Below are 24,825 nucleotides of genomic sequence, written 5' to 3'. Positions count from 1 at the left end.
GAATGTTTTCATATTTTTCAAGACATTAAATACACTTTTTATAATTTATTAAAAGAATATAACATTACTCTTGTTGTATTCTTGTTGTGAATGATGTACTCACAACAGTCCAGTTTTACGTCGTATCAACTGAAATTAAATTAGATTGAAATGAGTTTAGCTGAAATTAAATTATATCTGTTTTTCTTTTGTCGCGTTGATTAAGTTGAAACTCCTTATTTGGGCACACGGCATGCTACTGGATCTCACTCTATATTTGGGCCCCAGAACCAAGGCCCACCGTATCCACATCTCTCTCTCACACATTGACGGATCCATTGAATTAGACTAAAGTTCATAGAAACAAAGAAAGAACAGTTCAATTGTTGCCAGTTTCAGAGGGAAAATCGTAAATTATTAAAACACAGAATCGATTTTGGTGCCGCAATTTGATCTCCAGCTTTGTATTACAACAGGTACTCTTGATCTTTCGAAAAGCTGAAGAGAGATTTTCTGTGTTCGTCCCTCCTCCAATTGTTGTGAGCATATCGTGATTCTACTCCATTCGGTTCCCAACTGAAATTTCTCTGGATAAAATATTCTCTTGAAACTCGGCTTTGAGAATGACATGCATCTTCAATTTTTGTTCTCTTAAGCCATTAAGAAAATAGAAAATAAAGGCGACGTGTTTTCCTTTCTTGTACTCTATAAGCTGTTCTTATTATGAATTTCTTTAAAAGAAAACTTGCTTTTGTTTCTATAGTTGGTTTTATCAGTTATCATTAAAAATTTGTGGATGAACTCTAACGTGAACATAATTATCGAAAATTCAAGTTTGTTTCATCATTTTCCTATGCGTGTGTTTATACTGAAAGTCCAATTTGTACTGGTTTGGTTCTATCTTATATATCTGCCTTTTGTGATTCTTCTAGTTGAAGTATCCTTATGTTGTAAGCTGATTTGCTGCCATGTAAGTCCCTAAAAGTTTCGTCATTAATAGAAATTCTTGGTGGATCCAGGGTTGCTACTTGCTATTGACTCCACTATGAAGAAAAAAAGGAGTAGGGTATCACGTAGACCTCGGGCTAATGCTGATGCACTATTTCAGTGTTATTTTGGTTGGGTGCCACTTGAAGAACCTTTTGGAAAGCAAGATGAGAATGAGAAAATGAGGGATACAATGGTTGCTTCTGGTGGATTAAGAACTGGCAACAAGCCAAAGAAGCTAAAGCTCAAGCTTGGGGGTGTTACTCATACTATTCATACCAAGTCAAAGACAGAAACTGGCTTCAGCGGTGGTTCTTTTGTAACAAACTTTTCTGAGGGTCCTAAGCCTCAGGTAACCTGAAATTTATGCCAGCTCTTGAAATGAAATTAATAGATTTGCAGAAGTGGCTTCCGGTGCCCCTTTAGATGAGTCTGAAATTTTTGCTCAAGATGTTGACTCTGTATTCTCTTGCAACTATATTTCCTTCTAATAACAAGTTATAAACCTTAAAGGCTTCTTATCTATTATTCATCAATGCACACAGGATGATACAAATGGTAATGATGCTTGTTCTTTTGATAAAAGGAGAGGCCTTGGTGACGCATCGCTAAAGCCCTCTAGAACCGAATCTGGTTTTACAGCAGAGAATCATTCTCATAGAGGAAAGAGAACTGAGCAAAGTGTAAATGTCATCCATGAGCGTGTCCACAAGAGCAAGCGTATTACTAGAAAAGGTGCCTTGAGTGTGGGATTTAGTGATGAGGATAATGAAGATGCAGAACTTCATTATCGTGAAACATCCCATGCCTCAAAACAAGCTGTTAGTCGCCGCAGAGATGATTGTAGAAGTTCAACAGTACCTGGCAAATTTTATGTTGCACAGAGAAGTCAGATTGATGATCTCATAGACCTTGGAACACCAGGGTCAATTGAAGATGGTAAGAAGAAATTGAACTTGGAGAAGAAATCTGATGATTGGGACTATGTGGAAGAAGATCCAACATCAAGTGATGAATCAGAGTCAGAGAGAAAAATGTCAAAGAGGGAGTCTGTTCATTTATTTGTCCAAGGAAAAGAAGGCACCATCATTAATCGAAATTGTTCAGTTGACTCATTCAAAGATGTTTTATCTAGCATTGTCGACATCTCAGATGATTCGGTTCCCACAGTGTCTAAAAGTGAGAAATTTATATATTTTATCTTTACTTTTACTTATTAATGCTATTTTAGTTCTATCTTTTTTCAGTTTTTCTGTGTGTAAATTACAACTGCGGCATATTATTTAGATAAAGTAAATAAACAACCATAATAGTGATTGATTGTATTTTGTGTTTGTGCATATTGCTTTTAAATGACATCTAAATATTTGAAATTAACAATGAAAATAAGAATTTCTAAAGAATAGGAGGTTTTGGGGGAGTGATCATTTTTTGAGATCATTATTACCTAACAGATTTTACAATTAAATTCGGGCCTTGTGTCAGTAAGACTGATGGAAGAGGGTCCAATGAATATGCATTGAAAGTTATAAATACCTTGTTAAATGGGCTAATTAAATCAACACGAGGTATTGACTCATTTGTTAAATCGTTGTTTATTCAGATCTTAAAATTAAATTATATACTTGTCCAGGAATAATTTTTAATCATATTTTTCTTCTTCTTCTTTTTTGTTGATAAGGGAAAAGGGGCAAATTGTCAGAAATGGAGCTGCAACTAAAGAAAGCTGAGGCTGCACAGAGACGTAAAATTCAATCAGAGAAGGCAGCTAGGGATGCTGAGGTTTGCATGTGATGCTGTGATTTCACTTATTATCTTTGATCTAGCAAATGATATTGTAGAATAGCATTGGGATGCAACACACAGGTTCTATACAATGATTCTCATAAATGAGTTTTTGCATTGTGCTTTTGTAGGCGGCCGCCATCAGGAAGATACTTGGTCAAGAATCTGGTAGGAAGAAGAAACAGGAAAAGATGAATAAGCGCAGAGATGAATTTGCTAAGGTCTAGATAAGTTTGATGACCAGCTTTGGCTTCTTCCTCTTAGCAACATGTTTCAATTTCTGACATGTCGGTTGTGCAGGAAAAATCTACCAACACCCTCATTTTAGGATCAAATACTGTTCGATGGACTATGGGTCCCCAAGGAACAGTAGTGACTTTTTCCGAAGATATTGGTTTACCCAGTATCTTCCAAATGATACGTAGCAGGTACAGCTTCGTTACTTAGTCCCTCAACATAAGGATTTATGAATTTTGATGTTGTTATCTTTTTTTTATGTATTTCTAATATACTGTATGCTTAAAAAGCCTGCATCTATGTTATGGATTTTTCAGCTATCCACCCCCCAGAGAAAAATGCGCAGGTCCAAACTGCACGAATGTATACAAGTATCGGGATTCTAAGTCAAAGCTTCCTCTCTGTAGTCTTGGTTGTTTCAAAGCAATACGCGAGAAGATCCAACATGTGGTTGCATGCTAGTCCCTTTAAATAGTAGAAAGGAAGAAAGTAGTTGTAAGATTTGATCTCCAACAAGTACAACTGAGGAACGGGTGTTTTCAAAGGATATCTATCTAAATAATCAATACAAAAATGATTTCAACTAATAAACCATGAAGCTGTTAATCCCACGTTTAATCATTGATGAGAACGTTTGGTCAATACATAAATAATGATAGGCATAAGCAAACAATATGGCATTAATTACGGGGAGTAGGAGTGGCCGATACCGCATTGTAGAACCTTGCTCACACATACTATGTATTATCATAATTACAAGACATTAGTATAATCGAAAGATCATATAATATCACTTCACTTTAGAAGCGTTGGATATTCCTACTGACTACACGGGGCTAGGAATTTTGATATTGAAGCCAACAGAGCTAAGAATATACATCTAAGATCCATCCATGAAAACAGCACCATGTTCCGTAGATTTAACGAACTTCTTCAGCAAAAGGAACACAATTGCTATAGTAAGTCCAATAGCTGCCAGTGTGAACAATCGATCGTCAAGTTTTTGAACCCTTGTATCTGACTTCTGGAGCAACTGGTTGCTTGAAACGCTGGATGGATTCTCCGTTGGAGCTTCAAGTCCTGCAGGGTTAGGATTAGCATTGACAGGGAGTTCTTGTTCTTCAACTATTCTGTCACCTACATGATCTGGAATCCCATCACCTGCAGGTAAAACCTCAGGATTTTGCGGATTAATCTGGGACTCGGCTTCCTCAGTTTTGGATTGTTCTTCAGAAGCTTGTGAGGGGATATGTTGAGGAACGGGGGGTGCCTTGCTTAGCATATACTCGTGTATCTGGGATAAGAAGTCAAGTCAGTACAAGATATTATGGAAAGACAGCACTGGAGAAAAAACCATGAGCAACATTTACCTCATCAATCAATTTTTGACGTTCAGGGGTCCCAAATTTTGGAGATGCTTCCCGTGATTTAATGGCCAAGGCATGCCTCTCTTCTTTTTTGTAGTCTAATGAGCCAAGTGCACCATGTGGTTTGGTGGGCATGAATGCAACCAGCGCAACTAGAGCAGTCCTTACTGCCGAAAGAAAATTACATCAGCCAAGTGAGAACCTTCCATCAAATGCAAAAAAATGAAGCTTCAATGGCTATAATTAGTGGTTGTAACTGACAAGAGTCGCAGGCATACATACAACATTACAGCCTGGAGTAAGATTGTGTAGTCGATGCAAAAAAAAAATAATGTAAATGATGGAAAAAACATATGTACAGTCCCATTCTACATGTACAAACATATTTTGAGTGAAGCTAATTAATTTGAAATAATGTGACAAATACAGAAAAAGAATAAAACTTGAATGCAATTCCTTAGGTGTTTTTGGTATTATTTTTTAATTAAAATTAGAATTTCACTTTAGTAAAATCTCATTGAAGGTTGTCACGAGATGAAGGTGAAAGTCTAATTTTAAATGAAAAACAATACCAAAAACACCTAAAGAAACTGCGCTTGTTCATACGGAAAAGGCAAACTAAACCAAAAAATGTGCTCCCAAACATGACATGAAATATACAGTTTATCATATGCACTTGTGCACCGAGTCACGAGTGGAATGGGATACTGCTTACCACTCCACGATGGTTGCCAATGTTCAGGGTGATGATTTGATATGCTCAAGCAAATCTTGGTTTGGGTCTCAAAACGACCATTGGGCTGAAACATAAAAGTGAATATAGCCTTCAAGTCTCAGTAATTTAAACATAGAAATCTACTCAGATCAACCGATTAAAATAAAATCTACTCAATCCAGAGGGTAACATCTTACTGTCAACAACATAAATGAAGGAGGTTTGAATGGATACTCTGAAGGCAATTGGATCCGACCGTGATAAATACCACCCTCAAATTCAGTATCACGAGGCCCCCTAATTGCAAATTGCCATTCAAATATATTCTCCTGAAAACATACACGACATTGAATCCAGTAAGAAAACACTTGAATGCATTATCATAATTCCCAAAACGGAATCACTGGACCTAAGAATTTTTTATTCCTTTCCTAAATCATCGTAACCGAAACCAGGAATTTGATTTTTTTAAAGATAGCACCTCCGTTTTTTTTAACTTCAAAAATCGTGATTAACAAAATCATATTAACAATTTATTTTGTATACGCAATAAATATGAAAATGATCTGGGCCCAGTGCACATACATCGAAATTGAAGAATGAAACGTAATGACCTTAAAACGGTAAGAAAAATAGAAATGAAAAGATTGTAAAGGAAAAAGGAACCTCGAGGGGGAGGCTCATGAAGTCATCGGAAGGGTTTGATTGCATTTCCTTAACCTCTTGGAGAATTCGCTTGACGGCTGGGTTTCTGAGGTTGTACTTCTCTGCCATCGCTGATGAGATCGTGTGCTCCAAATTCAAATGGAAGAAGAACAAAAGCTTCTTCTGTTGTGTTGTTAATACGCAGAGAATGTGGGATTGGAAATTACAGAGGACCCCTCCACTTAGGACGTGAGGACGTGTTCGTTGCTTCTTCTGGACACGTCATAATGCAAGTGTGGAGATGACGTGTTCATTCTCCCTTGTATACTTATTTCCTTAAGATTTCCCAGGAATAAAATTTTAGTGCATCTTCTTTGTTAATTATATTATTTTTAATTAAAAGTAATGTTATATTACATTAACTTCCACAATAAATTTTGACATTTAAAATAGACATAAGTTGTTCAAGTATGCTTAAGAATATACGTGTAATAGGAAGATAAGCTTAATTAAAAGCATTATGAAAAAATCTTAATTAAAAAGAGTTTTAGGAAAGGGATTCAATTTAAATTGACATTTAGAAAGTGTTTTAGAGTTTATAAAAAAATATATATAATTTTCATAATTATGTAAAACATGTAACTCTTAATTTAATTTTTGATGATGTAATAATCCACGATTGGCTAACGGTGTAGCATACGATAAAATTTTATTAAATGCAACGTTCCACACATTAAAAAAAAAAAAAGAGTATGAGTTACATGCTTTTATATATATATATATTCACACGTAATGTTAGTGAAACATATTTATGTTTATTTTATATTAGATTATATTGAATTAAACTATTATTATTTTTATTTACTATCACTCTGGTGAGTCTAATAAAATTAAGCTTAATAAGGTTAAAAAAAAACTGCTACTTTGTTGGTGTAAGAATAGGTGAAGATGGTGAGGACAATGTTCTTATAAACATGATGTAATGCTCAGATTAGTATATTTACCACTGTAGTTACCACAGAATATATCAGATATCTCACAACGAATAAGATTTTTGTGTACAGCTCAAGTATCAGTAACATACAGGAACGAAATTGACATAATTATAAATGATTTTTTATGTCTTTAATTTAGGGTCATAAAAAAAGCCTAATACTCTTTGATAGTATTTTAGGGTTGTTTACAGATTCAATATCCGAATTGGTCAAAAACCTCTTCCACAGTCTAGAGAACAACATATGCTTGCACACACAACTCTTGCATGTGATCATTTCTATTATAAAATTATTTCCTCTTATAATTTTTAAAAAAGTTGTATTTAATACTAGATGGAAGAGTAACTTAATAAAAATAAGAGTAATACTGCTCTTTAAGAATAAAGACAATATAAGAGTGAATATCACTTAGACCTTTCAAGTCATTTTAATAATTCAAATATGTAAAAGTTATAAAAAATATATCAATAAGTAATTTATGCGCTAAAAATTGAAATTTAACTAAGCTCGAAGAAAAAGTTTCTTCAAGTCAGTTTGAACTAACCACATTGGACGATTTAGCACCAACAAACTCTTGTAAATACATTTTTCTTTTGCCAACCTTTGTTATCCCTCTTTTAGATTTTTTTATTCACAGTTCAATTGTCATTAGGTTTTGGTCGATTCGTAGTTAAATACGTTTGGGTTTTTTGTGTTTTTTGGTCTAAATTCGTCTGGAGGTTTCTGGAAAGCGTTGGACACTTGTAAGGGCTTTAATTCATAAAAGCCCAACGAGATTGCCAAACGTAGCTGTGCATGAGCTTCTCTGTTGCTCCAAAGGCACGTGTAGTCCAACCAAAGTTGAAATAAATTATTTTTTATACCATTTTTGTTTTTTGCTAATTGAATTAGTTTGAGAAATTTAATCCCAATTAAAAATTTTGAGCTCGATTATAGTTAAAGACATGTAATAAAAAATTAATTAAACTTATAATATGTAATAATATTAATGAATTATATTTTATAATTTTTAAAAATTATTATATAATTTTAAAAAATATTTCATCACATATTAAAAAAATTGTCTTGAGTATTCTTAAATTTAATTATTGAAAAATAAAATTCATATCTATTATTGTAATACAAAATTAATTTTAATTCAAAGTGACGCGTTATTTGTTGGTAGTTTATAAAAGTGATTTGGTGCACGCATGTCAAACTAGGAAAGAAGAACACAAGCGAGAAAGCGAGAAGCTGTGAGAAGATGGAGGAAAAGGTGAAAGCCGAGGAGAAGAAAATTGGTATGATCGAGGCTTGGTTGAGGAAGCACCGTCTTCTCTACGCCGGAGCCACCAAACACCCTCTTATTCTTAGCATTCGTGATGGCACCATCCAAATTCCTTCCTTCAAAACATGGCTAGTTAGTAACTAAAAGTTCACCCTTTTTTGTTCTGAGTTATAATTTTAAATTCTTTTTCAGATTATTGGGTTATATAATTGAGTTCAGGTTTAACAAATGTTTTCAATTTTCGATGAAGGGTTTGTAATGTGACTGGATTCATCCTTTTTGCTGGACGCTATTAACTGTTACTATAATTGTGTGATGCTTGTTATGCAGGCACAAGATTACTTGTTCGTTCGAGCGTTTGTCCCATTCGCGGCGAGTGTACTGATAAAAGCTTGGAAGGAATCAGATGACAATGGTGACATGGAAGTGATATTGGGGGGCATTGCTTGTCTAGAGGATGAGATATCATGGTTTAAGAAAGAAGCCGACAAGTGGGGTATTTCACTTTCTGATGTTGTTCCTCAGCAGGCCAACATAAACTATTGTGGGTAGGTTTGTTAGTCATCTGTTATCATACTCGTGCATTGGGAAGGCGGGGTTTTAATTTGGGACTAGAGGCCTAAGATATATATTAATTTCGGATCATATAGAGCTTGAAAATATGGATTCACGTAGAACGCTATTTTCAGTCATTTTGCTTCCATTTTTAGCTCATGAGATTAGTCCCTCAAAGCGTAAATTGTGTACCCATTTAGTCTTTGATAAAATCATTAGCAAGTTAAATTGTTCTTTGAAAATGTTAACTAAAACGGATGGAAGGACTAAGTGTCTCACATCTGTAATATTTGCAATCTTAAAAGGACTATTTGGTGGTTTTTTTTTTTTTCAGAACACAAATTGGTGTTTACTCATGAATTTAATTTGTAGCAAAACATAGATTTGAAAAGAGCCTTGTATACCAAGCTTAATTGGCTATGGGCTAGTGGCCCCGGTGTTGTTTTTACTGGTCAGATCCTTTCCTAAGTTAGAAAAAAAGAAGAAAGCCCTTATTCCTTATGATATAGCATTTATGCAATCATGATACGGTTTTGTGAGAAGCCCGGGGAGGAAACATATTTTACACATTGATATTTGGGGGGTTAGACAAATCATAAGCTACTTTTGCCTGCAAGGTGGTTTGTATTGTAATATTCGATGTTTTATTGAGAAGTTAATCTTACAAATGTACTGTGATTTCTAACAATAACTTTCTATTTATTGACTTTTTAACCATTAAGGCCGTGCATAGCCAAACCGTTGTAATATATGCATAATGTGACAGGTTGCTGGAAAGTTTAATAAGTCCAGAGGTGGAATATACTGTGGCTATTACTGCATTTTGGGCCATTGAAGCAGTGTATCAAGAGAGCTTTGCCCACTGCATTGAAGAAGGCTCCAAAACCCCACCAGAACTGAAAGAGACTTGTGAAAGATGGGGCAATGAGGGCTTTGGTCAGTATTGTCAAACTCTGCAAAATATTGCCAATCGGCGCCTACAGAAAGCTTCTGACGATGAACTCAAAAAGGCGGAAGTTATGTTACTAAGCGTTCTTGAGCACGAAGTTGAATTTTGGAACATGAGCCGTGGAAATGTCTGAATTTCTTTTTTAAAGCCATCATTGTTGTGATGAAATAATCAAGGCCCGCCCATGTTGTTTCTATTTGACAATTTACAGCGTAAAGTACTGTACGGAATGTTTGTTTCCTAGAATAAATAGAGTAAACCATAACTGGGAAAAATAATGAAGGAATGCTGCTACTTGGCAAAATCTCTAGCATGTAGATACAGCATAATATTGGAACCTTATATTTTGTTCAAGTCAATGTACCATTAGCCTTTCAGCGAAAAGAAGAAAAGAAACTTGGTTTCTGAATTCTGAAGTTGGAAGACGACTAAAGAAAACGAAAAACCAAGTTTATTTTAAATAACGAAGCAGAAATTTGTATACAGTTTGCATCGTTTTATTCCACTTGAATTCTTCAACAAGATGCCGAGGCAACGATTGGTTTAAAGCAATTCTAAATGATAATTATTAGCATTGTACAACTAGATCAGCTTGAAATTGTTGTGAAGTTGAGGCAACTACAATTTTACGGGTAAAGATCGCGTGTAGACCCGGCTTGGAATGGTGCAGACAGAATTAAGCAGTTTTTCTAGATCGATTTTCAGCTGGAATTAAGAGTTTTTGTATAAGGTGGATGGATTTGTACAAGGGATAGACCTAGCCAATAGAGCTAAGATTTGAAAATCTAGTTCGGTCTTCTTTCTTCAAGGTTGAGCATCAATCTCTTCTCTTTCAAGCCCAAGTATGGAAGCAAAAGGGTATTTGTAAAAGACATTTTGATACTCGATTAAGTTACCACACTAACTGGGGAGTATGAGTATTAGTGTTCATAACCTTGTATAACTGGAAGGGCTAGCTTGTTTCCTTATTATTTGATTATATCGTGTAGTTTTTGCTATCATAGGCTCTTGTCTGTTTTTTATGTCCGAATCTTCCGACACTATGGGCATTATTGAGCCTTTGAATGTTGTTAGATTGATTTAATTTCAATTGTATTATAACATTAAATTACAAAATTTATAAGTGTACATAAGAGATGAACCACAACTTGAATCTTTTCGGAAACTTTTATAAAGGATAAATTGATTTTTAAGGAAGAATTATAGTAAAAGAAACACCAATATCAGTGTAAATAGATTTTTATATATTCATTTTACACTTAAATTTATCTTTGTATTCAAGTGTTTTTATTAGCTACATGGATTATTCCAAAATTCATTGCACATTTGATATAAATGCGATTTAGCTTAAAATTAAGTAATAAACGTCATGTGTGAGTCTAAATATAAGATATGATTTTTAAATTACATTATATTACTCATTAAATTAATATAACAACAAAGTTTGAGATATATGAAATGGTAAGAAAAATTTTGGCGTCTAATAAATATTCTATAATTGATCATTTCCTCGTCAATGTGGCTGTAGTTTAGTGGTAAGAATTCCACGTTGTGGCCGTGGAGACCTGGCCTCGAATCCCAGCAGCCACAGAATTTTTTTACCCTAGATTTTTATTTGTCCGGACAATAATCACTTTATATATTTAGATTTTTAATAATTATTGTGTATGTAGAATTAGGATACTTTTATATGTAGAATGTTAATTTAAGAAAAAAAAAGTAAATTAAGCTTCAAAATTTTATAAAAATGCCTACAATTATTAGTTTCATATAAAGATTAAAATTAGTTTGCGTAACAAAAAATTTGTCATTTCACACGAGATTTGAGCTGTTTAATTATTATTATTATTAAGAAAGGCAAAAGTTGTACAATTACTCGTTATGATTTTATTTTTCTTAACGTAGCTTTCTTTATAAGTATACCACTATTTATTGTATTATAAAATCTTGTAAAAAGCATAACCTGCATGTAATAAGAGATGAACTGGCGCATATCGTGTGTGAATATATGCTTCCAATCTAAGCGAGACGAATGATTAAGAAAGGCACAAAAATTTAAACCATATCTGTTATATCAAGAAGAAGATGCTGCCCCTTTGCAGTTCATTTGGTTGAAATAATAAATATACCATACCAACGAATGGAACTTTATGCCCCACAAAGAATAGCTTGATTTGAGAGATTATTCGTAACTCGGAAGTCCATACTTCACTATTAAGTTTGCATATTATGTATGACTCTGAGAACCATTATTCCTCATCAGCATCTATATATAAAAGAAGAGTTGCGGTATGCTAAAAGAATAAATCGACCTCTACTTAGATCGTACATAAAAATTTAAGCATATATAGTTCATATATAGTCCATGGCTGACCTTCAACAAAAACTTGATGCTCTCAAGGGTCTTGTTGGTGTGCTTAATAGCATAGAAGAGGATGAACCTCAAAATGGAACGCCACCCAATAATCCCAATGTCAATGGTCCTGCTCCTATGCCTGGAAGGAATCGCTCTTTCGGAAAATATAACAACACTGGCAATCAGAAGATTAAGGGTCTGAGTAATCAAACAGGCTTCACCAAAGGCAACGCTAATGGAGCCATCAACTTTGGCAGTTTAAATGTGTAAGTCACTCCAAAGTCAAAAGGAATAACACGATGTATGAAGCTGCAGTCAGTTCTTGAAATACATAAATAATCGTGTTACGTATTTAGAATAAGGGCTTTGCAGTTTGCGCGGCTCCAATATGTTCAGCTGTTTTATTATATATATACGAGACATCTTTTATTAACAGAAACAATAATATATCAGCTTTGCTAAATTTTCATAGCCAATTTTACAAAGCTTCATTGATTAGGAATTTAGGATGCTGCTAATGTTAGTCTGTCACCAATACAGTTCGCGTTCAGCTTGATCTATTGTTGTTGATTGGATTAAACACACAAACTTGATGAATTACTCAACTGAACTATTAATTTGATTTTATTTGCCTTAATTTCTTTTTCTCTTCCATAATCGAATCAAATTTCTAATTTACAATACACCACTAATCGTATGGTGCAATCAGCAGATATAGTTGACATTTTTTTTATCACTACGAGCTCTGTAAAATGGATTTGTTGACTTTTCCAAAAAACGTGGTATATAATAATGTTTTGCTTGGTTTTTATTCATATATTGAGGAGGGGTTAACTAGCATTCCAATGAGAATACGAGAGATTAGTTTATAACCCAACTAACTTTAATTTTTTGTCTCACTTTTTTTTATTATTTGAATTTTAAAAATATTGCAGAAAACATTAAAATTCAATTAAACAACATTTTCAATTTATCTAAGAATAACGTTGCTAATTATAGTAATCTTAGGAATGTAATCATAAACCTTGAAACAAATTTAGTTTAATTTTTTTACTAAATAATTATGCATCCATCATTTTAATTTTCAAATCATTCTACGTAATTACCTCTAGCATAAAATTAATTCGCAATCGAAGTTGACGAAACAAAAAGTGAGTCTACATGTTGCAGCTTAATAGCTGATTTTATTAGTTTGGTAGAAAGTGAGACATGTTTATTGTTGTCTATTATTATTTTCATTAAAATAATTTTTATTTAAAATATTATTGAAAAATATTTCAAATAAAAGTAACAATAAACACTTAAAATAATAATACATATAACCACAAAATATAACATAATAATATATTATTAAATTTAAAGTTATAACTTGTTGATATATATTTTTTAAGGATATATATAATACATCTTTTCAACTATAAATAATAATAACAACAATAATGATAAAATCACACTAATTGTAACCAGTAGCCGCAAGTAATCTTAATTTGCATAAGTGGAAATATTATCTGTCTTCTGTATATAGTTTAGGATCTAAAAGCATTACTTAATTAACATTGTTTTTGTATAAATCACGCCAAACAAATTATTTTGTCAACTTCAAGTGCTTCTTAATTGTAACTGCATAGCTTACTGATCACTAGCAACTGGCAATTGACGCATTTTAAAATGTTTTGTGAAAAGAATAGTATATGAACTATATTTGCAATTTAACCAAATTTTAAAATTTAATGGTAACGTTTCCCCCATAATCCGTAACATAAGTCACCTATGCATATAGGAGATGTTAATGTACCTTTTTAAAACATAGGGAAGAAAAGCCTGGCTAAATCAGGACCTTTAAGAAGTTGAATTAATCCATGCGAAAAAATGAAAAGACAATCAATGTTATTTGAAATGAAAAATTATTTTACAAAATTTGTTAAGAATGAGTTTTTAACCAACCGGAGGGTAAATCGGCGAACAGATGAAAAGAGAATACTATAGTGTTTTTAAAAAGATTATTGGAAGAAAAAATTGTGTCATTCAACATCTTTCAGAACACAGAAGAATAGTAGCCAGCGGCGGATATATCAAAATGGATTTGAACGGGGAGTGGAGGGGGTTACGTTGAACTAAAATGATATCATATTAAGGATAAATTATTTTTATGTTCGGAATTTTTTTTCACATCAGTACTATGTATCCCACCTAAAAGTGCGATACAAATTTATTATTATTATTTTCAACAAGTATTAGTTATATGATAACACTACAAAATATGAAAACGAATATAACTATTACCTTTGCATTGATTCCCTGCTCCACCCAGCTTTGGATGGGTGTGAATAAGAATCTAGCTTTTTTGTTTTATCCGTCCATATGCATAAGTCCACATTGTTAAAAGCTATGAATCACTCCGCACTCTACAGATTGGAGCACCTTAAGCAATGTGGACAAGCTTAGACGACCGGTAATTAAAGAGAAAAGCACCACCGTATGGATTCATATTCCTCTCACTATCTTTGCATTCACATTTCATATGCACTCATTAAATCTTCTTCTCCCCGAGTCTATAAAAGGGTGGTCTATTACTCCCAAAGCTGTCTAAACATAATTGCCGATCGAAGAATTTTCCTTTTTCTGAACCCAAGCTTTCAAATTCAATGGCAGGTATTGCATCTGGAATCAGCTCCCTCGCTGTTGGATCAGGTGATGGTAGAAGGAGACAATCACAAGCCCAATCTGCTCCCAGTAACACTGCCACTAACACTAACAGTACTTCTCCTACGCCATCTGAAAAGTTCGGTTATTTCAATTCTGCTAAGCAAAATATAAAGGGTCTTACGAACCAGACTGGATATGTTAAGGGCCACGCCAATGGGGTCATCAACTTTGGCACCCTTTCCGCTGCTGCTCAGAGGGAAGAATGAGTCTTCTAATAACATGCATGAAAGCAAAAACATATAGCTGCTGAAGGCAACTCAATAATTAAGTAAATAACTCTTTCTGCTGTTGCCTATCGTTTTGATGTGTTATATACTCGTCAAAGCCATCATAGTAGGAAGAATAAGATGGGGGTAGAAGTATGATACAGGACGATCTAAGCTTAAAATTTATGTTGTCCTTCAATACATAAATAAATAAATAAATTTAACTTTTGTTTTAGAACAAAGTGATGTTGTTGATACTTGCATGGATGGATGAGTGGCTAGCATATGTAGCAAACCACACTTGAATGTTTAAAAATTCTTATTTCTGATATATATCTTGGAATCGTGTAATAATAGTTTTTCGACCTCAGAAATAAGAGAGAATAACTTTTTAATAATAGCAAATGTATTCATCTACTTACCTATACCTACCATTACATAGAAAGTTATATCTTTTAATTAATATATTTTCATTTATTTTACTTTTTTAGTGTTAGGGTGGTTTATTTTATGTTAAGGTGATAATACTTTTAAAATTGGACTAACTGTTATATTAGAAGATGTGTTAATACACGATTCAATAATTGAACTGCGACAAATTTTGAATATCCTTACATAAACATATAATAGCACAGCGAGACATGTTGAATCAACAATTGGTTTGCTAGCATGCTTACCATCAAGGAGTAGGGTTTAGTCCTCTTTTGCCCCAATTTACAAATGGTTTGTTTGTGCTGATTCACCAATTTTCGTTCAGTTCAACAATTCCGAAGTCAATTTTTGAATGAGTTGTTTGAATGACTTGACTAGCCTGATTTAATATTCTAGCTTAGAGTTCACAGTTAAACCAATTGGCCGTAAGGCTATTGTCCAATTTTTAAAATTACGCAAGTGAAAAAAATTGAATTAAGGTCTTATTAATAATTAGAATTTAGGGTTATAATTATTCTAACTTTTGAAATTATTATCCTATCTGGGAAAAACAAAAATAATAAGGAATTAAAAAAAAACTAAAATTCATCTCCATATACTCCTGCAGTGCACGTTTTCTTCGTAAATATTAAAGAGGTGAGAGTTTATCCAAATTTATAAAGAGAAAAATAGATATAAAATTTTAACGTAATAAATTTATGCAGAAATTCAACAAATCCTCCCCTGTAGGTAGGGGGTAGTAGTGAATTCTACATCGCCATATGTCGACCCAAACAAAGCATGTCTAAGGAAGTTTTTGCAGAAATTGAAGCGTCCACACAACTCTTTATAATAATAATAATAATTATTATTATTATTATAACCATTTTTACTAACCAAGTCAGAAACAATGTGAAAAAGAAAGTAGGGAGTTGGATATCATTGTGCCATATATAAAAGTTGCTTTGCAACTTTTATAAAAATAGTTTCATGTGATTATGGTCACACATGTCGTACCTCCGGGAATAATATTTTCATCCAACTAGTTACGTGTTATTGCTGTTATATATAAATGCTTTAATCTACACATTATCCCCTTATCCTTTGGAATATTTGTTTAATGGAGTATAAAGATTACATATAGAATAAAAGTGCTAAAAAAAGCATGTTTTAATCCAAAGGGGAAAAAACCCTAGTTGTTAACAAAAATTTGGAAAATAAGTTTTCCAAAGGAATAGAATTTTACACACATATATATATATATATGACGTTCTTGAATTACGTAACCCTAAAAATCAAGTTGACGATGGTATGATATATTCTCCAAATTTCTTTTTCCACTAAGCGAATTCATTTTCATGGATATCGCTACAAAGTAACTAATGGTTTAAAACATTGCAGCATAGTGTCTATTGCTGGATTCCCTAAACCGCATCTATATACATATGAATGCAGGTTTACTTAGCAGAAGATGTATATAAGAGGATCATCCAAGTATTAAAACAATAATAATTAGAGCACGATCTCCTGGAATAAATGATTATGTAACTTTGTATTTTGTTGGTGGTTTACTTGAGAGCCTTGTAATTTTGTTGGACTACTTGTGAGGATTCAGTATCCCCTGTACCTAGCTATTTTATTTATCTTTCTTGGCTGATAAATAGAATTGGCGTGGAAATTTATCCATAATTATAATGTTAGCAAGCTTGTCATATTGAGGAAGAGAACAATTAAGGGTAATTAATATCAAATAACGCGTCTTCTGTAATATTTGACGACAAAAAAGCCTCATACTGGATTCGCAATATTTGTGGGGAAAAAAAGTGTTAAGATTTTTATGAGGAAAAGGGATAGAAAATTTGAATATTTCATTATATTATAAGCCGTAATTTTACCATGAAAACAATTTTTCAAATATAATTTTCATTTGTGGAATCACATACCGCACTAGATGACGCGCGTGAGAACACAGATCAAGTTCTTTAAATATGAAACATTAATTAATATTTGCTTATTGTTGAAGCTACTACCCCAATATTCCTCACACGGCGTATAAAAGAATCCAAAACGATATAACTTAGCTAAGCCACAGAAACTCTTAGCTTCACATATAGTTGCTTGCAAACAATGGCAAGTTCTCTTCAGCATTTGCTTCGCCTCCTTGATGATGGTAACGAACCAGAAATGGATACACGACCCCGCCAAAGCTCTCAATACGCCGGTGATGTTGCAGCTCACCATTCCGGAGGAACATTTAACAACACAGGCACACAACACATGAATGGTCTTATCAACAACACGGGTTATACCAAGGGTAATGGTAACGGATCCATCATCTTTGGTGGCTTTGACTCAAGCCACAACAACTATCACAGCAAATACAACGCCAACAACTTTCGCAACAAAAACTATCGTTACTAATCTCTTATGCCTCGCAAGGATATATATATATATATATATATATATATATATATAATATAATCTTCTATGATGTATATCATGTTGAACCATGACTGAATCTGGGGTATCTCTAGCTAGTAGTTTCCAATAAATTATTATGATGAGGTTTTCATACCTCTTCTTATAAGTGTCTAAATAAATCCTACAGTTTATAATCATGCCACATCTTCATCATCATCCGATTGCGTTTATTCACCATCTTATAAGGTTGATCTATAAATTTATAATTTCATATATTGAATTTGTTTTCCCCTGCAATAACCATGGGCATTTTGAAATCGATATCAGAAGCTGGTATTATTAAAATAATAATACATCATGGATTAAGCAGGTGAGTTAATTTAATGTTTTGATTAATCTAAAAATTATGAATTGGAGTTATATAAACGAATTCAAGAACAATTATTTCAACATTTAAAAGTCATGCCATTTCGCTTATATAAAACTCACCCTCAGTAAGTTCAAGCAGAAGTCTGTGTGTGAGCTTGTGTACGAGGCCATTCCCAAACACGGTAGCATTCCGAATCCTTAGTACACAACACACAAACGTTACCAACGTGAGAGATCTTTCTCACCCCGGATAGATAGGCGCAGAGAAATTGTGACTGGTTGAAAATATCATATGTCATTTTCTATTTATTTATATTTAGAGTTGAAATTGGAAAAAGAAAAAGAGATTAGAAATTTTATCAATATTTTAATTTAATAATTTTAAAAATAAAACCAATAAAATAATATAAATTTAGTATTTTATTATTTATTTATTTTTATAAATATTATAAAGAATAAAAAAATTATCCTTTTTAAAAAAACTAACTCTCATGTACACCTTTAGTAATCGCTGTAATTTTATGCTAGTAGTATGGCTTTACTGAAATTATTTTAAACCTTTTTTTTTATTTAAAACTCACCAATCAAAATTTATCTCCCTCTTAAAATTTCATTTATTTTTTTGCTAGATTTTGACTTTTATTTATAAAATTTATTTTATATATCAAATATATCATAAAATTTCAATTATTCGTACCAAAAAACAATATTTTAAGGATTTTAGATGTATAAAACTTATGAGAGGATCAAATTTGTTTAATTTGAAAAAAAAAAGGAGTGACTTGATTTATTAAAAAAGAAATTGAACCTAGCTTATACTTTGAAACTAGTTTTTTAAGGAAACTGTTCAAGTCTTAAAAAAAATGCAAAAAATACACTAACTGGGTATTTCTCTTCAACACTACGTATAACAATAAAAGAAAGCACCTACAAGAGTTCTGTCCTTTACAGCGGAGTTTTGCTTCCTTGCGATTAACCCAATGGCAGGTTTCGTACGAGGGTTTGCCAACTCAGCCTCAAGCAAATCCCAACTCCAATACTCCATTCCCTCCCGTAGAGGGCGACGGTAATGGAACTTTCACGCTTGATAATTAATTATCGAAATAACTAAAAAATATATTGATGTAAATTTTTATACAAGTTGCCTGTTTTATTTACCCGCTTTTTAGATAATAATTTGCAGTTTCAGTAAATTTATGGCAAAGAAGAAGAAAGAGTAATGTTAAAAAAATTAAGAAAGAAAGGATGAAAAGAAAGTGTCTTAAAATAGTAAAGATAAAAACAAAATTAAAAGAAAAAGTCACAAGCCTATGAGCTATAAGCTAATTGAAGTAGCTTATAAGTTTGTTAAAGCCTACACATCAAACACTTAAAGTTGGTTAAACAAGGAAAACTAATCAAATAAGTTAGAAATTAACAATAATTTAACATGCCAAACACACTTTAAGCCCACTGTACAGTACCAGTAAGTCCCCCAAGCTACGTTTCGTCCGAGAACAAATTCTCCACAGAAAACGATGAATTAAAACCTCAAAAATTCCAGAGGCAAAACAAACTTCTACGACCTCCACAAGCATTAAAACAAACCATTAAAAAAAAGCTCATTTTGATAAACTTTTCCATAAAAATTACGAAAATAAGATAAAAAGAAACTATAAGCTACTTCAATGAGTTCTTCTATGTCCCATGAATAGAATGAAATAAAATATATTTTTATCAACTTCCTTTATATTACGTCATATTTTTAAACAATCCAACCAATAACACTTAATACCATTCTAATTCATTTAATTCTTTCTAATCAAATTCAAATCTTAAAAATTAAATTTCTTTTTATAAAGGATTAAATATATTTTTAATCCTCATATTTAACACTTTTTTTATCTTAATCCTTTTAATTAATTTTGTAGTCTTTATTTTTTTATGAATTTTTTTAGTATTTATTGTTGATTTAATCTTAAGATGTTAAATGTCAATTGTAGGTTAGAACACGCTAGTTAGAAAGACTTAAAATAATAATTTATAAAAATAAAAATTAATTAAAAACAAAATAAAAAATTTATTAAAATGTAAGAAATAAAAATATTTATGCTGACTATGGGATCTCTTATACTACCATCCATCGACAGAGCGAAGCGACCAGGAAAAAAAAATGTGAATTAAGAAAACCGTATGATAGGCGGTAACTCTCTTATACGGTTCGGGGGGAAATCGGCGTACTCCGATCAGTGGTGGCGCCGGGAGGGGGGGGGGGATCTCTGTCGAACATACAGGGAATTGGAGGTTCCACTGATGGTTTTAACCTTTTATAAATGTCTGTATAGCTCAAATAAACGCAATGCAAATTTTCGGAACGTTGAACCTTGACTCGAGCAAGGTAGGGAGAGTACTAAAAACTAAAGTCCTTTCATAAATGTCTGTAGAGCTCAAATAAACGTATTGCAAATTTCACCAACGTTGAACCTTGACTCAAGCAAGGTATGGAGAGTCCTAAAAAATGAAGTCCTATCATAAATGTCTGTAAAGCTCAAACAAACGAATTGCAAATTTCCCCAATATTGAACCTTGACTCGAGCAGGGTACGGAGAGTCCTAGTCCTTCCAACGGTGGCTACAAGCTAGGTTGGAGCAAACAAAAACCAGTGACATGTCGTCTTCTCCTGTGGCCTTTGCCTACAGAATTTAGAAAGTTCAGAATGTCCCCAATTATCTCAAATATGGTTTCCGAACGTGCAGGTTAAAGTTTAACTAAAAATTGCAATCGAAAGATTATGTATTCAACGTTACTACAAAAGAGATTATATCATTTCAGATTCAAGGTATTACAATGAAACTTCTTACACCTTCACATCATTTATGCATTACTATTTGTGGACGGATGCATGTTAGAATTTAATGGCTTAACTATGGCATGGACATTTGCAAATAAAAGGAGAGACACGGTGCGCTCTCCGCTGCGAAGTTAAGGAAATAATTTAGCATTTAACAAAGAAAGTGGTTTACAACTTCACATAAAACATTAAAGCTTCTAATTCAGCAAAAGAAAATTATTTTAAATTTCTTACGACTAAAAATTATTCTAAGTGATGTAGTCAGTATAGAAAAAATCTTTAAAGATGTTAATAAAAAAAAGTAAATTACAAATCTTTAAAAATGTTAATAAAAAAAAAAGAAAAATACAAATCTTTAAAAATGTTAATAAAAAAAGTATATTATACGACTTTTAATCTAATATAAAGAGATTGAGAGAGACAAAAAAAAATTCTTAAATAAAGTTATTAAAAAATATTTTAATTAACTAAATTTCTAACATTTTAATTTTTAATTGAGTTTAATAATATTTTATGTAACAACTTAATCTAATAAATAAAACTTGAATATTATTGTTATATAAAATATTATAATAAAATATGATTATAAATTACAAAATATGGTGGACAGTTTATTATCCATTAAAACTTTAGACTACTTGATTTAATAAATTATAAAATATGTTAGATAGTTCATTATCTATCTAATAACAAATGATAATATACTAACTTTTATATTTTTATAATTGAATGAATTGATTAAATTTATACATAAAAAATTGGATCGTTAGTGAACATATGAATTTAGCTATCATCACCTCTAAATGACATGGATATAATGTGTAATGATGTATTAATGTAAAATACTAATATAACAACACTATTTATTTATACTAATAATTAATAATTTGTATAGTATTACTTATACAAGACACATAGAAAATAAGACTATTAACTCTAATAAAAAGGAAACAAATCAAATTAAGAAATAAACAGCTGAGATTGCTTCTTCAATTATAAGATTAATTAATTTATTAAGATGTTCTAAATATCTTTTAGACTATGTTTAGATGTTACGATTAGGAGGAGAGTGGAGGAGAAGTGAATAATTAATGAAGTTTAACTTTCATCTAAAAGTTAACTAATTAAAAGAGGAATGATTAGAAAATTTTTTTAAACCTCTCAAAACTTTTGTAAAGTTAGTTTTTTAAATTTTGAATTTTTTTTTTCTCTTACTTTTTTGTGTTCTTTCACGATTAAAATTTTTTTTAATTATAAAAAAACATTAATTTGTAGAGAGAAATATTTAATTTTTTATATTTAAAAAATATAAATAAAAAATATAAAAGACAATAATATCGTTTATAATTAAATTTTTTATTATTAAATTTTTCATTATCTTTCTCTCTTAATATTAAACATTTAAACGAGAGTTTAACTTTCATTTCTTTCCCTCCAAATATCTAAACAAAACTTTAAAATATTATAAAAATGTACTAACTATTCTAAAATACTTTAGAAATATTTCAACATCCTTTTCAAGCCAAAACTTATTGAGCTTTATAAATGCATGTTTCATGTTTGAATTTGATTATCTTTTAGAACATAATTGTCTTTAAGCCAAAGCTTTCTTGATAAAGTTTAGAAAATAATTTAATTTCAACACAAAACAAGCGAATTCAAGCACACAATACACATTTTAAACATATAAGAAAAAAAGTCTTATCTAAATTTGTGAAATTGACTAGATGAATCACGTAACTAGACACAAGTTTTTTACAAATAAATGTACTAAAAGAAAAAATATATATAAAACTAATGTGAGATCATTAAACCATAATTAGAAAGACTGGTTAGGGATGATGAGGAGATGCAAAATGCAAGATGGCCACTGGAAGTGTAAAAAAAAGAAAAAACTTAGCACAGATGGTTGGAATGGCGTACATCTAAAAGATCTGGCTGGAAAAGTAACATGATCAAGAAAGAAGAGGCATCACTGCTAGTATGCACAGTGGTCACTAGAAATATGCACAACGGAAATCCTAATCGCCTTCATACCCCCTCTCTCTTCCCATTTTTCCACAAACACAAAAAAATGCAGGTATCCATTAAATGCGGGATTAACATTAAACTCATAAGCATAAAAAAATTTCTCTGCCATAGTCAGTAGGACTTAACTCGGAAAAAGACAGCTTCTCCATTATTGCACTTAGAGCAGCGAACAGACTTGGTGCGAGGAAGAGTTGGATCTGAAGCTATATTTTCCAGCTCTTCAGGGCGCCGTTCAACAGACTGGCGTATCTCATTTCTATAGACAATGTTACTATCTGCAATCTCCTGATCAACAGAGAATAACTGATGACATCAAAACCTGATGAGGCCCATTGCAATGCATAACAAAAACTAAAGTCGACAATTTGTTGTGGAAAAAACAATAAAATGTACATGACTTAAAAAATGTAAAACAACATCTGATCACCAAAGCACCAAATGATGACAAGAGAGGTATGTTTTTGAAGTTAAAAAAATTTCAGTAATGACTGGTCTTCCCGTATCTATATTAAAAAAAAGAGGAAAACAGAGAGAACTGAATAAATATTAAAGGAGAGATTTTAAGCCCTTGAAGCAATGTCAATAGACATGATATATCAAAGAAACATTGTTAGTCAACGCTAAATTTGCTTTTAACATGAGGTGGAAACACAAAAATCCACTATGAAAAGCATGGCATGAGAACTGTGAAACCAGAATATAAAATCAATAGCCCATACATAAGTCAATTGTTTTCCTTAGGACCTAGGAGAAATATATGGGGCCTCTTTACGATGCATGCGATTCTTTCAGAACGCAGTTTTATACACAAACAGGCTATAAATGTTGTTCCTGTTAAAAAACAGAATGTGTGAATCGTAGCTCTTCCAAAATTCAATCTCCAATTGATCAGATTCATCAATAAACCAAGGCATCAAAGACTACTCATATTTGAGTGCATTTTCAAAAGCAACAGTATGGTACTAATTTCATTCCCAAGTAAATACATTCTAGACACATTTAATCAGCGGAATGGTCAATGTGAATCGGTTAATTGTTATATCAGCTTCTGAATGCGGAAAATACATGGAAGCATTGACGTTTCGGTTTAGTCAAGCACCAAAACAGTACAAAGAAGTCGTTACCAACGTAAACGTAACAATCATCATCAGCAGGCGAACTAGTTAGGGTCTTAAGAAAACAACAAAATGGAACATTGATACAGAGCAATAGATTGAGCGATAAAATAGAAGTGAAAGGAAAAAGAAGAACCTCGTGATCGCAGGTGCGGCAAGCGTAGAGAAGAATCCTCTGCTCCTTGTTCTCCTTTGGGTACAGAAGGTTGTTGCTGTGAAATTAAGAAGAAACGAACAAGTATTAATCAAATTTCATGGTTAATGATAATATATATTCATAATTTCATATTCATATCTACAGAATAGAAAGAATGACGAATGAAGGAAATGGAGAGAGACCATTTGCAGCAAAATTTCATGTCACTCATCTTTGACTGCAATTCAAGGATTGGATTAGAGAGTAATGAGTAAAGAGTAGAGAGGAAGAGTTCATCGCTCTTTGGCTCTCTCGGTTTGTTAATATACTAAAACTCTTTTTGGCGGGCTCTTCTGACTACAGTAGTTCTCTCTCTCTCTCTAAGTCACGACTCACGCGTTTTGTAAGGCTTGGTGATCACATCAAGCTTATTTTAGTAAAGGTCGATTTGTTTTACGTTATAATTTGAAAAAATAAATAAATAGTTTTATCCACTTATAATGACTTTTTTTAGGAAGCATAATTCTATTTCATTTTAATGCAAGTCTTTTTCACTTCAAAAGTTATTTAAAAAAGTAGGGTCCTGCTATTAAATTAATATATATATATATATATATATATATATGAATAATAAGTGTTTGACAAAAACTAAGGTTACATAATTTTCGTCTATCTTATTTTCGTACCATTTATTATTTTCATAAAATATATATAAACTTCCAAACTTTGGTTACTATCATAATTAGGCCCTAAGTCTATTCAT

The 24,825-nt window shown here is 32.1% G+C and overlaps 5 protein-coding genes across 6 annotated transcripts; 3 read left to right on the top strand and 2 right to left on the bottom strand.

Annotated features, from left to right (window-relative positions):
* Positions 1-247: 247 nt before the first annotated feature.
* On the top strand, positions 248-4,762 carry LOC113846788. 2 transcript variants are annotated; one of them, XM_027475427.1, is made up of 7 exons: positions 248-455; positions 999-1,318; positions 1,512-2,145; positions 2,648-2,748; positions 2,883-2,972; positions 3,052-3,179; positions 3,306-4,712. In XM_027475427.1, exons 2-7 carry the CDS (start codon positions 1,025-1,027, stop codon positions 3,448-3,450), a joined length of 1,392 nt encoding a protein of 463 aa, XP_027331228.1. In that variant the 5' UTR covers positions 248-455; positions 999-1,024; the 3' UTR covers positions 3,451-4,712. The 2 variants fall into 2 exon arrangements, with proteins under 2 accessions (XP_027331228.1, XP_027331229.1); XM_027475428.1 differs by having other exon boundaries at positions 284-518; positions 3,306-4,762.
* LOC113846790 (ubiquitin-conjugating enzyme E2 32) lies at positions 3,581-5,914 on the bottom strand. Its single transcript, XM_027475429.1, has 5 exons — positions 5,737-5,914; positions 5,268-5,399; positions 5,071-5,155; positions 4,359-4,522; positions 3,581-4,282 (listed from the first exon to the last, which is right to left on the bottom strand). Exons 1-5 carry the CDS (start codon positions 5,842-5,844, stop codon positions 3,869-3,871), a joined length of 903 nt encoding a protein of 300 aa, XP_027331230.1. The 5' UTR covers positions 5,845-5,914; the 3' UTR covers positions 3,581-3,868.
* Positions 5,915-7,916: 2,002 nt separating this feature from the next.
* On the top strand, positions 7,917-9,939 carry LOC113847932 (probable bifunctional TENA-E protein). Its single transcript, XM_027477266.1, has 3 exons — positions 7,917-8,109; positions 8,308-8,525; positions 9,299-9,939. Exons 1-3 carry the CDS (start codon positions 7,954-7,956, stop codon positions 9,612-9,614), a joined length of 690 nt encoding a protein of 229 aa, XP_027333067.1. The 5' UTR covers positions 7,917-7,953; the 3' UTR covers positions 9,615-9,939.
* Positions 9,940-11,768: 1,829 nt separating this feature from the next.
* On the top strand, positions 11,769-12,308 carry LOC113847694. The gene has a single exon (XM_027476934.1). The coding sequence runs from the start codon at positions 11,847-11,849 to the stop codon at positions 12,105-12,107; it is 261 nt and encodes an 86-aa protein (XP_027332735.1). The 5' UTR covers positions 11,769-11,846; the 3' UTR covers positions 12,108-12,308.
* An 8,233-nt stretch (positions 12,309-20,541) lies between these two features.
* Positions 20,542-24,294, bottom strand: LOC113848249 (DNA-directed RNA polymerases II, IV and V subunit 9B). Its single transcript, XM_027477687.1, has 4 exons — positions 24,266-24,294; positions 24,063-24,138; positions 22,938-23,096; positions 20,542-20,622 (listed from the first exon to the last, which is right to left on the bottom strand). The coding sequence occupies exons 1-4, from the start codon at positions 24,292-24,294 to the stop codon at positions 20,542-20,544; spliced, it is 345 nt and encodes a 114-aa protein (XP_027333488.1).
* Positions 24,295-24,825: the final 531 nt, after the last annotated feature.

Source organism: Abrus precatorius, unplaced genomic scaffold (assembly GCF_003935025.1).
Source record: "Abrus precatorius isolate BTA unplaced genomic scaffold, Abrus_2018 Scaffold8, whole genome shotgun sequence".
Lineage (NCBI taxonomy): Eukaryota > Viridiplantae > Streptophyta > Magnoliopsida > Fabales > Fabaceae > Abrus > Abrus precatorius.
The sequence above is the reverse complement of the archived record's forward strand: the minus strand, read 5'-3'. Positions and strand labels throughout refer to the sequence as shown.

Coding starts and splice junctions, on each gene's coding strand:
- LOC113848249 (XM_027477687.1), bottom strand. CDS start 24,294: ATGAGTGACATGAAATTTTGCTGCAAATG. Junction 24,139..24,265: donor ATGAAATTTTGCTGCAAATG/GTCTCTCTCCAT, acceptor TTAATTTCACAG/CAACAACCTTCTGTACCCAA. Junction 20,623..22,937: donor GAGAAGCTGTCTTTTTCCGA/GTTAAGTCCTAC, acceptor TAAATTCTGTAG/GCAAAGGCCACAGGAGAAGA.
- LOC113847932 (XM_027477266.1), top strand. CDS start 7,954: ATGGAGGAAAAGGTGAAAGCCGAGGAGAAGAAAATTGGTATGATCGAG. Junction 8,110..8,307: donor CTTCCTTCAAAACATGGCTA/GTTAGTAACTAA, acceptor CTTGTTATGCAG/GCACAAGATTACTTGTTCGT. Junction 8,526..9,298: donor GCCAACATAAACTATTGTGG/GTAGGTTTGTTA, acceptor ATAATGTGACAG/GTTGCTGGAAAGTTTAATAA.
- LOC113846788 (XM_027475428.1), top strand. CDS start 1,025: ATGAAGAAAAAAAGGAGTAGGGTATCACGTAGACCTCGGGCTAATGCT. Junction 2,146..2,647: donor GGTTCCCACAGTGTCTAAAA/GTGAGAAATTTA, acceptor TTTGTTGATAAG/GGAAAAGGGGCAAATTGTCA. Junction 2,973..3,051: donor GCAGAGATGAATTTGCTAAG/GTCTAGATAAGT, acceptor TCGGTTGTGCAG/GAAAAATCTACCAACACCCT.
- LOC113847694 (XM_027476934.1), top strand. CDS start 11,847: ATGGCTGACCTTCAACAAAAACTTGATGCTCTCAAGGGTCTTGTTGGT.
- LOC113846790 (XM_027475429.1), bottom strand. CDS start 5,844: ATGGCAGAGAAGTACAACCTCAGAAACCCAGCCGTCAAGCGAATTCTC. Junction 5,156..5,267: donor CTTCATTTATGTTGTTGACA/GTAAGATGTTAC, acceptor TTTATGTTTCAG/CCCAATGGTCGTTTTGAGAC. Junction 4,283..4,358: donor GTCAAAAATTGATTGATGAG/GTAAATGTTGCT, acceptor TTCTTATCCCAG/ATACACGAGTATATGCTAAG.